The sequence below is a fragment of the Spodoptera frugiperda genome, chromosome 28 (assembly GCF_023101765.2).
Source record: "Spodoptera frugiperda isolate SF20-4 chromosome 28, AGI-APGP_CSIRO_Sfru_2.0, whole genome shotgun sequence".
In the NCBI taxonomy this organism is placed as follows: domain Eukaryota; kingdom Metazoa; phylum Arthropoda; class Insecta; order Lepidoptera; family Noctuidae; genus Spodoptera; species Spodoptera frugiperda.
In genome coordinates, this window is record NC_064239.1 from 1,038,292 (window position 1) to 1,053,822 (window position 15,531).

The window sequence follows — 15,531 nt, forward strand, 5'->3', positions numbered from 1 at the left end:
ATGCATTGCGTGACACACGACGCGGTGACTGTCGCGCTGCAACTACACGTGTTTGCGCACCCATCGCGCCCTCTGCCTGGATTCATGCGCACTTCTTTCTAACTGTATTAAAAATTAATTTAGTATGTCTCACGAAACTTATACAACTTATACCTAATACCCTTAAAACCAGAAAATAGATAAACAAAATTGGCGTAAAGAACAATAAATCTATAAGTACAGCCATTCGTCTTCACGTCACTAAATTATTTCTCGTCTGGCGACAGTGGAAAGCGATCGATAACTAAAATTGTCGGTCTGTCCATCGCCTGGTCACTTAATACATAATTTTAGAAGTTATTATTAGATTTGTGGTAAATATATAAGTGGGTTGGAATTTTTTAGATGTATGAATTGGTGCCAATAAAAGTTAGCTTGATTGAATACTCAAATTCAGATTTAAAGTTAATTTATTTCGTTTATTACATGATGAAATCTTAAAAAAAGCAACGTCACGCCTTTTGTTCCAGAATGGGTAGACAGAGGTGCACATTGCGGTGCGTTATGATGAAACCTCATTGGTACATTTTATAGGTTTAATTCTAATTCTATATCCTAAAAAATTCTGCACAGTCCAAGGATTGAGCCTTAGAATTCGATTGCAACCACATCACCAACCAATCAATGAAGTCATCTAGTATTGTAAGTGTTGAGCTACTTATAACAAAATATCCAACCTATTTTTAGCAACACTTAAATACATAATTACCGTATACACACGATATTGCCATAAACTGCATAGTTCTCGTGATCCAAGTATATTTGATCCGCTTTCTACTTCGTAAGTTCACAGTGTGTATTTAAGGCAATTATGTCCAGTAAGTACCGTATTTAACTTTAGCTGAAAGTGATTAAAAAATATCAATTTACAAGGCAGCTTATCGAGTGTTTTGGTTTTAAAGTGCGGTAAGTCAGGTAAGGTTGTTGATTGAAAATTATTTTTGGATTTTTATGAGTTTAGGCGTATTAGCTTAATTGTGTTTTATTTTTGTAAATGTTTTTTAATACAATAATGTTTGATAAATCTTCTAGGTATCAAATATTTGTACATCACCTATGCAATTTTTTTACGGCGGTGATGGTAAGTGGTTACCGTGGCCTATGAATGCTTGCAACACTTATTATTACATGCGCTTTGCCGACAATTAAGAAACCTATTTACTCCCTTCTTAAAGTGCCCCATATAGTAGCCTACTGGGGAAACCTCGGGAGCATATTCCGCAATCGAAGGGCAGGAGAAAATTTATCTATTTTTGTAAGACTTGAAATACAAATTTAAATTACTTTACAAATAACAAAGGTTTAGATAAACCTAACAATATAATCACAAAACGGTATCCAAACACATTCCCTCATAAAATCTAATTGGATCACCATAGTTATAAAATTTGGCACCGTGATCAACAATTTATCGTGTTTTAATAGAGCGCCATACTCATCTAGCGTTAGTTATGGAATTATTAAGTCTCTGTCTAAAGTATAAGCTTATAGCGAGTTTATCTATTCAAAGTATACATGCAATATTTGAAAAAAATATAGTTGTATAGTTTGTTCACGTAACTTTTTTGACAATTTACTACAGTTAAATTAGTAAGTTTTAAGGTACATAGGTTTTAAGGTAGTAGGCTTATAGTCATGGGCAGCATGCTCAACAACCAACACTTGGTAAGCAACCATCTCCTGCTATCCTGCAGTGACTGTCAGTTCTGCAGTCACAGAATGGTTTTATCTCAGTCCTGAATCATACATACATACATAACTTCACTCCTGTCTCTTATAAGGGCAGGCAAAATATATTATATCCTGAATCAGTCTATATTTTTAATACCTGTTTACTTTCCAAATCTTACCACATTATTACGCTGACTGTATAGTAGATAAAATGTACATAACATTTTTTGTGAAAATTAAGTGAAATCAGACGTAGAACTAATCCTATGCCTTGTGCCAAACACCAAGAGGTTAATATCCCGAACATTCCAGGTCGCAGCAAGTCGAGTAAGCCGATAGTTCGGGAATCTCAAGACCTTGCTAAGACGCTCCAAGGTTTTAATTAATTACCCCTACACACGGATAATTTGATATGCCTATCATCCGTGAACAGTTCTTTAACTAAGTAAATGAGTTTTGTGGAGTTTCGAGTGAGTTTCGGGAGTTTGTAGGTGATGTGTGAAGGATCGGTCGTTGGAGCGTCGCTTCGAGATAGTTTTGTTGCTTGCAGTACATTATGTATGTGAAGCTCGAAGTTTCGTACTTGTAAGTAGTTTCGGAGAGAGGTAATTTTTTAATTGGAGATTGGGTATGTGATACGAGGAGAGTTGGTGATGGAAGTATCTTAAACTGATATCTAATGATTCATTTTCAACTTTGTATTATAGTACTATAGTTTTGCACACTCGAAGACTTTAGGTAAAGATAATGATACTCAACTGATCATCTTAAATTTGTACAATTACTCAAATATCATACTAAACAAAATTGATATTAAAATAATAATAATGTAGTCTGTTATCTATCAAATCAAAATAAGACCAAATACGCAAAAAACCTCTTCAAGAAAGACCAAATTAAACAGACCCATGTCGAAAAACCCAATTTCAATCACATTGGTGTCCTGTCCTTTCCACAAACAAAACAATCCCTTCCACGTGACTGACGACAATCGTTCGACTTATTGAGGCGTGAATACAAAACAAACAAACTAATAAACCAACTCGTATTACTAAGGATTTGTCAGACCAATCACTGTGGGGATGGATCTTCCTTTGCAAGCGAATATAGATTATTTTCTTTACTGTATAAGTTTTCCGTCTGTGGTTATCTTTTGAAAATCGCTCAAAGGAAGAAGGTTACTTTTGAGTGAACTGTCATCACCATTATCAGAGTTTTTAGTGGTCACAACTAATTAGCGATTAGCTGGACTGCAGCACAGAGGTTCGCGCATCCACCCTGTACGTGCTCTGATTGGTTGGTTTATGCGAACCGACCGATCAGAATTGATTCTTTTATTACTTAGTTGGAAAGTGCCTTGCATTAAATTTTGTCTAAAGTCCTGATCCTATATTATTGTTTCCTGTCGTAAATTCTGAGACTGCACGGTTAGCGCCTTGACTAGGCAACCGGCTGCCATGTAACGTGTAGCGGGTTTGATTCCAGCACGGAGAAAGTCTTTGTGAAATCCACAAATTGTTGTTTCGGGTTTGGGTGTAAAATGTATGTTTGTAAACGCATCCATGACACAGGAACAAAATAATAGTAGCAGGAGGCATCGTTTGTTTAATAAAAAAATAAATAATAAAAGTTTACCTTTGTTATTCCATGTAAAGTAACCAACATCTATAGATGTCCCACAAACTTTCACATTTAAAATATTATTAGAAAATAATATAGAATACACTCTTTTCGGACTTTATAGTACTGGCCAAGTGGTAAGAGGTTATTGGGGGAACTGTGCCAAGAAATCGGCCTAGACGCTATCTCCAGTCGACACTCCGTATCACCTCAGGACTTAAACCTCAGAATTATTCAAACTGGATTACATTACACGATTGTCTATGAAAATTTTATTACCACAAATGTATTGGTATTTGGTATTGATGTTACGAAATGGTTTGGTAATGGCTTTTGATTTGGTTTGTGGTTTTTTAAGTTGATGTGCCGTGTGGTGTGGTAGGGAAGTATATTTTGTATAAGGTTTTCGATCATTTATTTATTTCTTATACTTGATTATTATATTTTTTAATATTAAATTAAAAAGAAAAAAAAATCAAATTAAAAATATAAAAATCAGTAGCCCACCAGTAACGGGATAAATCCAAGCTACCGGTGGTCAGGGCTCAAGAGAGAGGAATTTCCGGACAATACGCGCCGTGTCCAGAAGTACTGCCTTCTGCATCAGGCTCTTGATCCAACCATCTAACGTTAGCCTACTCAGGTGTTGGTCGAGGCTTTTGGCTATAAGGCCATTGGCAGATACGACTATCGGCACAATGATTGCTGAATCTACATCCCACATGTCGACAACCTCATGAGCTAAATCAAGATATTTACTGGCTTTATCTTTTTCAGCTTTCACAAGATTCTCGTCATGTGGGATTGTTATATCAATTATCATTGTGCGACGGCTTGGTCGATCTATCACCACAATGTCAGGTTTGTTAGCAACAATTGTCCTGTCTGTGATGATAGTTCGATCCCAATACAGTGTGACATCTCCATTTTCAAGAACTTGTGACATCTCCATTTTCAAGAACTGTATAAGGTTTATTATTATGGAGTTTCTTGCTCGTTCTTCTCCATTTGAAGCTACACTTTGGAACGAGCACCTAGCTTCACTGATGGACTGACAGACTATTATTTATTTCTTTATTTGTTGACATTTCAAAAGTATCTATTTATGGTTTAATTGGAATAAATCATTTGACTTTGAGTTTAGAATACGAATGTGGGTTTATTTGTCTTGAGAGTACTTGCTACGCATTTTAGAATTTTAATTATGGTTTAAATCTAAAATCAGAATTACCCTATTAATATTATAATAGATTTAATTTTTTTCTAAATAAAACATCGAATAAACAATTGTAAATAAAAAATAATTAATTAATTCGATTAATTGAAAACATTCTTTGATTACCAATAAAATTGTGACATTCTTACTTTTATATTATGCAATACCTACATGTAAATAGGTATAAGATAACCATTTCGTATTCTACATTCCCGGTTTCAATGTAACTTTATCCATTCTCATTCGTTTCATGTAAATTTCACCTATAATCATTTCCTTCGTACTCTTTCGATACATTTATGAAGTTCATGAATAGCCGGCATTATAGGTCGCTCGTTACTCCGCGCACTCATCGGGAAATAAAATGTTATAATAGGGAAATAGCGTGGAAAAATGACTCTTATTGTATGTATTTTTGCTGTAATGAGTAAGTATTTTGTTGGGTTTTAAAAAGGTGTAAGTAAATATTAATTATGTAGTTTTAATTTAAGATACAGACATGGCCTTGGCCTTGGCCATGGCATCGAATTCAACTTAATATCCTATGCCCTTAGTTATAAAGCGTTAGGCCTCTCTAACATTGATATGCTTTAACTACTAATAAAAAATAGCTGGCCTAGCAAACTTTGTACTGCCTCAAATTTCTTTTTCACACCCTCTAAACCTTCCCTGTAATTCCTCAAATAATTGAAGACCAAAATTAGCCATTTTAGAGTTTTAGCGAGACTAACGAACAGCAATTGATTTTTATATATATAGAGATGATTTAAGTTTAATACTATTGTTAATGAGACAATTTTCAGGGACTAAACCGTTCAAGAAAATCCTCAACCCTTTATTTGGAGTTAGAGTTCGATAAAACCACAGTATCACCCGATGAATGGTTGCAGCTCAGTGGGCTTCAGTAATGGCTATAGAATTATTCATGGCCGGTATCTTGGATCATATCTTTAGGTAATGGTGGCCTTCGCAGACCACTTTCTCGTAATGATGCGACTGTTTCTTGCATCTCGATTTAACTCAGTTTTAGATCTTAAAAGTCTCATACATAGTTTGATTCGTCTGGTGGGGTTTAAAATGTGTTTCGTATATAGTTTGTTTTATCCTTTTATATTATCACGGTATAATAATAACCTTTCATTTATGTGTACTTAAATGTATTTGTTATGATAACGAGGCGTGAATGACAAGAGAAATATGGTGTAACCACCGGCGTAGCACCGTAGCTCTCGTAGCACTCGTAGCGCGTAGCAGGTGTAGCTAGCACATACAAAAATGACGAGTCATGTTGCAATAATATGAAATAAAATTATATTACTTTTCTAGAATATCCATTGTACGACTGTGTTTTTGTACATGAGAGGTTCCATCAAAACTACAAATATTTATTGACGATATCTACCAAGTGGATGGCAGTGGTTGGTTACGAAGAGCTAAAGATCTGTAGGGGCCTATAAAAGGTGCCTATGTTCAGCAGTAGATGGAAACGATCTGATGATACTGATACAAAACATTTTACATGCTTTAAGTGCATCCGCAATTATAACCTTAACCCGTTGTATATCGGAATGCGTAGATGTCTACGTGATACATTATGTGTTTTCTATTATGTCTCATGTACCGACAGACAAGAGGTTAATGAAGCGTTTTATTATAATGATTAGCATTTCACAAACCATTACTAAAATTGGTCAAACAAAAACAAAAGCTTAATCTGTACAATTAATCGCAATTTAGTCATATAAACGTAACATTAGTTGTGAATAAAATTAATTACTTTACGTTCAACAGGTAACCTATGCTAATTTATCAATTCGATGCACTATTCAAATAAATAATATTATTGAAAATGTTCATTCGTCCACTAATTAATTTGTAATGTGATTCATTGTTTGTGTATCAAATTATGATATTATTTAAAGCACTCATGAAAATTAATTTATCAAATGTATTAATTTATTTTTATAACATTAAAGTTGATTGCATATCTCTTTCGGTAAGTGGTCAATAGTTTTGGTGACGCTGAATCGAAGGAATTCGTTTTAATCCCTAAGCTGGGCAGAGTATTTTTTTAAATAATAATTTGCGGATGTTGCCCCACACTAGTCTTTCTCCTGCATCGTGGGTGCGTTTATAAGCATACAGCCACAATTTGTGAATCACACAAAGAGTTGCTCCGTGCGAAAATCAAACTTGCTATCTGCTGCACGGCAGCCATCGCATCAACCGTACAGTCAATCATATTTTTATTAATACGTATAACGTATTATTTGTATGCATAGAGTTGAAAATAAATACCACCAAACATTGATTTCACAGCAAACCTTTTAAATGGTTGCGACCAAAAACTAACGCATCCTACAGTCAGGCGGCACATTGCCATACTACACACTATAAAAAGAAAATAAAACAAAACCCCCGCTCCACACTCGACCATTCAACACTAAACCGCTTGCCAGAATTAGCATAAAAACAAAAATTCAATTTCGCTCACTTACACGGTTGTTACTGCTAAACAGTTCGCGACAAGGCAACAAGGCGACACTGTCTGTTGCGGGTGGCTGTGGGGCCGTCTGCCAAATTTTCCCTGCTATCTTCTAGGCCACACTCTACCCAACGATTTATATCAAAACTTGCTGGCACGGAAGACAACCTGAACGTATTAGCCCACTGTACGCCACATAGCCATATAAAAGTGTTCAAAAACTTAGTTTTCTGGCACCGATTTTAAGTTACAATTTTTCGAAAAATTTTATTTCGTGTCCTTTTTTACTAAGTTGTACGAAAATTATGTTCTTTTTTAAGTATGTTGGAGTTAGTGATTTATTTTTATAGAGTGTGTGTGCGAGTGTTTTAGCCAAGTTTTATTTATTTGATAGGACGTTTGGTCTGCCTTGGACGGGAGTTTTTAAATTGTAATAGGTTAACGGCGCATTCTTACAGAGGTAGAATTTTGACACATTTTGTATGGAGCTTATGTCAAAATTCTACCTCTGGTAGGCAAATCTACCGATAGGTAGGTTATTGGAATGCACCGTAAGAAAAGTTTTACCAAAATGAGGCCTTAAAATGTTTTATTAATTAGATCTCTTGTAACGCATGTTCAATTTAACCAAAAGAAAAGATAGAGCCAAATTGAAATTTTCATTGTTATGTATTAAGAGTAGTTGCAAAGTTGAACTGTTAATAGTTTCAGAATGGCCATCTTACATAAAAGCTCAGCCTTGACCGCGTTGTCTTTAAAGGTGTAATTATAGTTGGAGTAAAGGTCACGGGCAATAGAGTCACTTTGTTTCGGTATGAGCTTCAAGCTAGATGGAGATTACACTATTATTATAAATGTGAAAGTTTGGAGTAATTTTTACGCAATTTTGTGTGACATTATACATCTGTGTTAGGAAAAAAATTATATAGTTCTATATCTATTGTCAACTATTTTGGACGCCGTACCCCTGCGTCCAGCGCGTAACTCCTACTGGGTTGCTGGTATCCGTGGGTAGTTCAAATCACTTACGGTCTGGCCGTCGTCGCCTTTCTTATAAAAAATTGCTCAGTTCCAAGGTTCAGTACAATACTGAGAAATAACCTAAGATTAAATTGATAACATAAAATATAGTCATAAACTCACTCCAAACAAAACGAAATACAATCATAACTTACATCTCCTTTTAGATCAAAATAATAATGATAATACAGTCATACAGCAATCAATTTCGACTCCAATCTGAGAAATGATTACTTTCCCCAATAAAATCTGAAATGAAGACAATATATAAAAGTCTTCGACCAAATCAGAATGATCTAAATCAAAAAGCTATATTGCCTAAACTCCGGTGGGTAACAAAATAAAAGGTTTTCTACCTAGACAGTTAAATCGAGGTCGGCGTTGACCTAAAATTGTTTCAGACCAAGACATGTCTAAGTCTTGATGTGATTGCCAAATATCAAGGTTTTTGTGTTTCAGTTCAATTCTTTTTTTTTTAGGTAATCGAACTTTTATATTGGGTTTTGTTTGATGAGGAACTTTTTTTAAAAAGGTACCGTTTTATTATCCGTTTCATTTTTATCGGTTTGTAAGATATTATTTTGCTTTTGGATTTTTAAACTTATTAGTATTAATACAGAGTTTAAGTTATATCGGGCTCACCACATATTTATTACATGTGTAAGTATGGGCGAGTCATGCTTCGGCTTGACCGGAGTGATACCACAGCCTCACAGAAAACAGACGTGAAACAACGCTTGCGTTGTGTGAGTGAGGTTACCAATTACCTTCCTCCCCGATCTTCCCAATCCCGATTTCCCAATTACCCTAAAATTTCTAACCCCAAAAGGCCGGCAATGCACTAGTAATGCACGTGTTTCGGGTGTCCATGGCCGGCGGAGATTGCTTACTTAGAAAACATAATACTACTGACTAAAAATATGTACAACCTTTCTTTTCATAGGAGCTGTAGTCAGGATGGGTAAGGATTAAATAGTGAATGGAACAAGATAATCACAATTATGGTGATTATGGCAATGATGATTTAGACATAAACGTACAATACACAATGCAAAATCATGCTCAGATGCAAGTCTATCTTCTAGGTAATAAAAGCATATCTTCAGTCCTACATCTGTCTTAGCACCAACCAATACCACCAATAAGTGCCACGTACATCGAATACGTCTCGTAACAGCGTTCGTGGAACATGTATGAACTTGTATGAAACTTAGCTAAACTTGTTCTAAGCGCGTGTCATACATTCTAACCGTATGCAGGTTTTGGCAGGATTCTTACGTGTCCCTGCCAAAAGGTTGTATTGTTGTAGAAAAGGTATTGTGTGGTAATCTATGTATGGGAAGAAAGCTGGTGAAGTAGTGGCAAGTTTTTATTTTGTTTTAAAGTGCTAAGAATGTAGCTAAGAGTTAAAAAAATTACAGGTAACTGAAAAGAGGTAACTCAGTAGCCTTAGTATGAGTTTGCTTTTTCGATAACGCGTTGGGCGATCTGATTAGCCGGCTCAAATAAATCAACTAATCACTTCGATTACCGTACCTTAAACGTAAAGCAAACTCATACTAAGGGTACTTTTGGGTTTTGTCACAGTTCGGTAAAAATGAAGTAACATGATAATAGTTTTGACGCATATACAACGTGTAACAAAATACCCATATACATCAAGAAGCCCTGATGTATACAGGTTGAATAGAATCTCTAGACAAAGTTTCAGCTTAAAATTCGTTTAAAAAAAATTAGTACCAAATACTTGGTATCGCATGGTTCTTGACTTCAAATCATACAAACGTGTCACAAAACTACAGGGGTCACCCGCTAGTATTACGAAACATTTCTTCTGTCAATCTGATCGCCTAGTACCTGTCTACCTAATTTTGATTCGCGCGGCGGCGCGATTTGAAAAATTCATAACTTGGTACCATGAAAACATGACTTTAAAAAACCCTTCCTGTATCGTTTGTTATATTATCTAGAAACCGTGCACTTGATATGTATACCCCCTTTTTGTTACACGTTGTATATACGACTTTTATAGGTCAATAGTACATAATAATTTTTTTAACATTAACGTCTACATAATGATAAAAATCAAAAAGTATTTAACATAAGTCACACGAAAGGCAATTGAAACCATATGTGTTTCTGACTTACCTTATCGGAGCTCTTGTAATTAGTCACTAAGCTATCGTTTCTTTATTTTTATCAGTGCTCTTACCACTGACCTATGTAAGTATTCTTCAGCACCACGTTACAGGCCATTAATAAAACGTAATCTATTATAGCTATAATTCCAAAAAACCAAAAAAGGTATGATAACGTAATTGCAAAGATTTTATTTATTTTATTTATTTTTATTTATTTAGGACAACAAACAATTGCGTTATACAGCTTAAATATAAAACACTTTACATATTATTTAGGTAATAACACAACCAGCACCGTTATCCACAAAATAATGCAGTACAAAATATAATAAAAAAAGTACAGGCAGACTAAGTCTGAAGCTTGGCTGCCCGAAAAGTCAACGTCCGCCAAGCTATGACCAGCAGCAATATCTTTTTAGTAAAATTTCGCTCAAACCACAACCCGTCGAACGTCAACCCCCCGAACACCAGAGTACAAATTGGTTATTATTATTACTTAATATTACAATTCTGTTTTAATTTTAGTGAACATTCATTATTTTTGGGTTAAAAGTTAAGTATTTAGATAAATTTTACTTAGATAGAATAGCGAAAAATGTTGGCTACAAATCTACATTAAAATCAAAATGTGGGCTTATTATGGTGAATATTTAGGTATTATTTAAAATTACTGTACTTAGTGGTAAGTTAAATTAAACATAGGTAAGCCAAAGTTTAATGACACATTGACATTATTCACATTGTTGAGAGGAACTTTGAATGCTTTTTTCTTGGATACATCTCTTAAATTTTGCAAGTGACAAGACAAATAAGTCGATATCAGAGAAATTGTCGTTATAGCTTTTCATAATACGCCGTAAAGGAGCTCGCTTGCCCGCATTAGTCCTGCATGGCTTGAGAGCAAATAGGCTGTGAGCATAAGTATTACGAATACGTTGGGAATGACTCGGTATACGAATATAAATTTGATTTATAAGGTTAGTGCAATCTATTTGATTTCGACATATTTTATATAAGAATGATTGGTCAAGATACAATCTCCTTAATTTAAGAGTTGACAATGAGAACTTTTCCAGAAGGGTATGATACGAAGACCGTTTTCTAAAGATTATATAGTTAACATAACGAAGACATTTACGTTGTACTGATTCCAGTTGGTCACTGTATTTATCATAGAGTGGATTCCAGACACATGTGGCATATTCAAGTTGAGATCTAATTAGTGACTTGTATAGTAGCAAAAATGTCGAGGGCTTTTTGAACAAGTTGCAGGTCCGCTTTATAAAACCGTAAAGTTGATAGACCTTTAGTTGTGATGTGATCAACATGAGCATCAAAGTGCAATTTTGAGTCAAAGAGTACACCCAAGTCTTTAATTAAGGAAACCCTTTCTAAAGGGGTCTGACAAAGTGAATATGTAAAATGAACGACATTAATTTTTTTTGTGAAAGAGATAGATTTACATTTGGGGAGACTTAGTTGCAATTTATTTGCTACACAGTATGCCGAGAATCGATCCAGGTCCTCCTGCAATTTTACACAGTCATCAGTAGAACTTATTTTACGAAAAACTTTAAGGTCGTCGGCATACAACAGAAAATTGCAATTTTTAAAGCATGTATTTATGTCATTTACGAATAATACGAAAAGCAGTGGTCCCAAAATAGAGCCCTGCGGCACACCAGATGTCACGCTGACCACGTCAGAGGAAAACCCCTGTACTACAACCCTCTGACTTCTATTTCTAACGTACGATGCAAACCAGCGAAGCAGACTCCCACGAATACCGTTAAATTCGATTTTTTGCAAAAGCATAGTGTGGTCCACCTTGTCAAAAGCCTTGCAGAAGTCTGTATAAATTGAATCAACCTGCAATTGATTGTCCATATTTTCGAATAAAATATTTGAGTACAAGACTAAGTTGCTTACAGTGGACCGTCCAAGAACAAAACCATGCTGTTCTGGTATGATAATATTATGTAAGATAGGATAGATTGCGTTATGGACTAGCCGCTCCAAAACTTTTGACAAGGTGGGCAGCAACGATATTGGACGATAGTTAGTAACGTCGTTTTTGGTGCCACTTTTAAATACCGGCGTTATATGAGCAACTTTCCATGCCTGAGGAACAATGCCCTCTTTAAGGCTTCGGTTAAATAAATTAAGTAACGGCACACCTATTGACTCAGCAGAGTATTTCAAAAAGAAAGGAGGAATACCGTCGGGCCCGCAGCTTTTGGTTACATCTAGCGATTTGAGAGATTTAACTATCGTATCCCTAGAGAATGTCAGATCCGTTATAAGTACTTGGCTGTCTGACGGTGTAATTGAATCACTACTATTATTGGATGTAGGTTCATAAACAGAGCTAAAAAACTTTGAAAATAATTTGCAAACGTCCACCGGCCCGCTGCACTCCTCATTGTTATAAGACATAGTGTTTGGTATACCTGTGTTCCTTTTATGGCTTTTAATAAATGACCAAAATTGTTTTACATCTTTCTGTATATTGCTTTCAACAGCGTGCAGATACCTATTAAAACAATCAGCAGAAAGCAGCTTAAATCTCCTGCGATATAAAGAAAATTGCTCGTAATCCATACAATTTTTATATTTTTTCCACTTACACCAGGCCTTTTCTTTGTTTTTAAAAATGTGTATCAAGGGACGAGAGAACCAAATCGGATATTCGTTACATTTAACCGGCCGCATTGGTACATGAGATTTAATAATTTTGTAAATAGTTTCATAAAAACAATGAGTAGCAGAGTCTAAAGATGAATTATCTAAAACTGACAGCCAGTCAATTTCGTTTATCTCATTATTAATAGCAGTGTAGTTAGCCTCAATAAAACGATACCTCGGCGCCGAGCATCGAGCCATAGGTGCCTGATTTAATTCAAAGGAGATAATTGTCATAAAAGGCGGATGAAATACGTCCACAGGTATTATGGGAGTTGGTGCGGGCTCACATGCACAAACATCATTAGAAATTAATAAATCTAACGTGCGGTTTAACAGATTTTTTGTATTATTATATTGTTTACAATTTAATGTCGATAAAAAATTAAGAAGTAGGATTTCCAATGGGCTATTGTTATTGTGTATGCAGGGCATAAGAGCAGGTGAGTTATACGCAACCCATTCGATGTGTGGTAGGTTAAAATCTCCAAAAATATAAATATTACTTATAGTAATGCTAGACATTTCCTTTTCAAGCAAATAAAATAACGATTGGTAGGTACTTAGCGTTTGGTTTGGTGGAATGTATATGCCGCATACAGTATGGTACATATTCACAGTCTTAGAATAAAATTTTAAAAGAACGTAGTCTATATTATGAGGCATCGTGTGATAACAATCGTCCTGACAAAGCGTCGTCATTAGTTCGCAACGCGTTGCGTTTAGACCGCGGCGAACGGCTATCAAAACGCCCCCACCGTCAGACTTACCGCTCAACACACGGTTTCTATCACAACGATAAACAATATATCTTGAGTCAATGAATTCGGCATCGTCAATATCGGGTACTAACCAGGTCTCCGATAAAATAATGATATCGTGGGAGTCCGCCAGAATATTATTGTACAAAGTATTTAGTTTGGTTCTTAACCCTCGGCAGTTTTGATAATATATCGAGATTTTACTGGTCATTATTCTGAATAAAAATGTAAATAAATGTTACTGGTAGAAGAGAAAACAAGTGACTCACCGTCTGACATAATAATTTACCTAATCCGCAGCGACCACAATTGAGGTACATACCGATTTCTGATACTATACTATAATCAAAAGCACTACACAACATGTAATTCGTGTTGCCAATCACCTCAACATCACATTTATATGAATGTACAACGATTAATTTCAACTTTAAAGCGAATAAATAGTCATTAAAATATCTTATAACAAAAGTACACATGACGGTGGAAGTAAAAACGAAAATATAAGCATTCGCAAGCTCCGTCAACCCACAGAGTAATGCATGATCCAGAGGTCGCACGCTTATCATTTTACAAATAACACCAATTATAGCAAGTTTTACACTACATATGATATTTGTGGCAAAGTAAGAAATAATAAACAGTGCCAAGTATTTAATTTCCCGGTACTTGACGAGTAAGTTTCGAAATATCCTTTTCCGAGCGAATGGCGATGGCAGCGGCGTTGACATCGGCCCTGGCAAGTATAACTCCGTGTTTGATCCAGACAAACTTGTAACCAATTTCCTTGGCGATGTCTCTGACTTGACGAAATAACTTTTTATTCAGCAGTGTTAAGTGTTCATTCAAATATATTTTCTGTGAGGGACCTTGTATTTTTATTTGCTCAGATGTAATTCCTTTGTTGAGGCGTGCAGCTGAGATGAAGTTATCCCGAATAATTTGACTGGAAAGTTTTACTATAACGTTCTTCGGCCGTGAGTTATTTGGGTTGGACTGGGGTACACGGTGGATGGTGATCACATCACGGGGAGATATAGGTTGTTTTAGAACGGTAGCGATGTTTTCAATGATAGTCATTAAATTTTCTCCGCGTTTTTCAGGTAAGTTACTTATTTCAAGATTGCAGTTACGAGCTCTTTGTTCCATGGATTCCAGTTTCGCTTCCAGGTCGGCAATCCGTGGTTCATTTGATTGGATGTTTTGTTCTATAATCTGAACACGTTTGTTAATTGCCTTTGTACTTTCTTCGAGGGCATCATATTTATCGCTAATGTATTGAATAGATTTCTTCACACACTCGAATTCCCCAAGCAATGCCGAAAACTTGTCATCTTGTTTCCTAAACCAGGTCTCCAGGGTGGATAGTATACACTCTCGAAATAACTTAAACTCTTGACGGAATTCAGTCTCACAACCTTGTGACATTCCTTTCCGGAACGTGATGTAGGGTGGCGGCGATTCCTTGTCGATGAGCGATCCGTCCACGCTCATTTCTCCAGGTCTAGGAACCTCTTCAGAGTCATGATTGAAAGTGCTATTTATTGTAGTCATCTTTATAATTGCAACCTCTGACTCGCAGGCTACTCTGTGCAGATATTTTGTGTTATGCGGGTAGACGCACAATAGTTGCTCGGTGTTGTAGGAGCGCGAACGCAGAGTCACTGTGTGAGCGAGTCGAAATATAGCGTCTGTACTTGTCCCGCACTCGCACTAGTTAGTAAGGTCACAAGTCACATACAAATGTTCACACAAAAATAGTTCTTGTTTTCACTGAGAGAGATATAATAATTACGGAGCACTAATTACAAGAATTCTGTGTTAATCGAGTACACGTCTGCTCTGTACGACGGTCAGGAGACCAAAAAAAGATCCATCCATTTCCAAATAGATAAC

The 15,531-nt window shown here is 35.8% G+C and overlaps 1 protein-coding gene across 1 annotated transcript; it reads right to left on the reverse strand.

The window, feature by feature from the left end:
• Positions 1 to 14,289: 14,289 nt before the first annotated feature.
• Positions 14,290 to 15,189, reverse strand: LOC126912643 (uncharacterized). Its single transcript, XM_050705695.1, has one exon. It carries the CDS (start codon positions 15,187 to 15,189, stop codon positions 14,290 to 14,292), a length of 900 nt encoding a protein of 299 aa, XP_050561652.1.
• Positions 15,190 to 15,531: the final 342 nt, after the last annotated feature.

Coding starts and splice junctions, on each gene's coding strand:
- LOC126912643 (XM_050705695.1), bottom strand. CDS start 15,189: ATGACTACAATAAATAGCACTTTCAATCATGACTCTGAAGAGGTTCCT.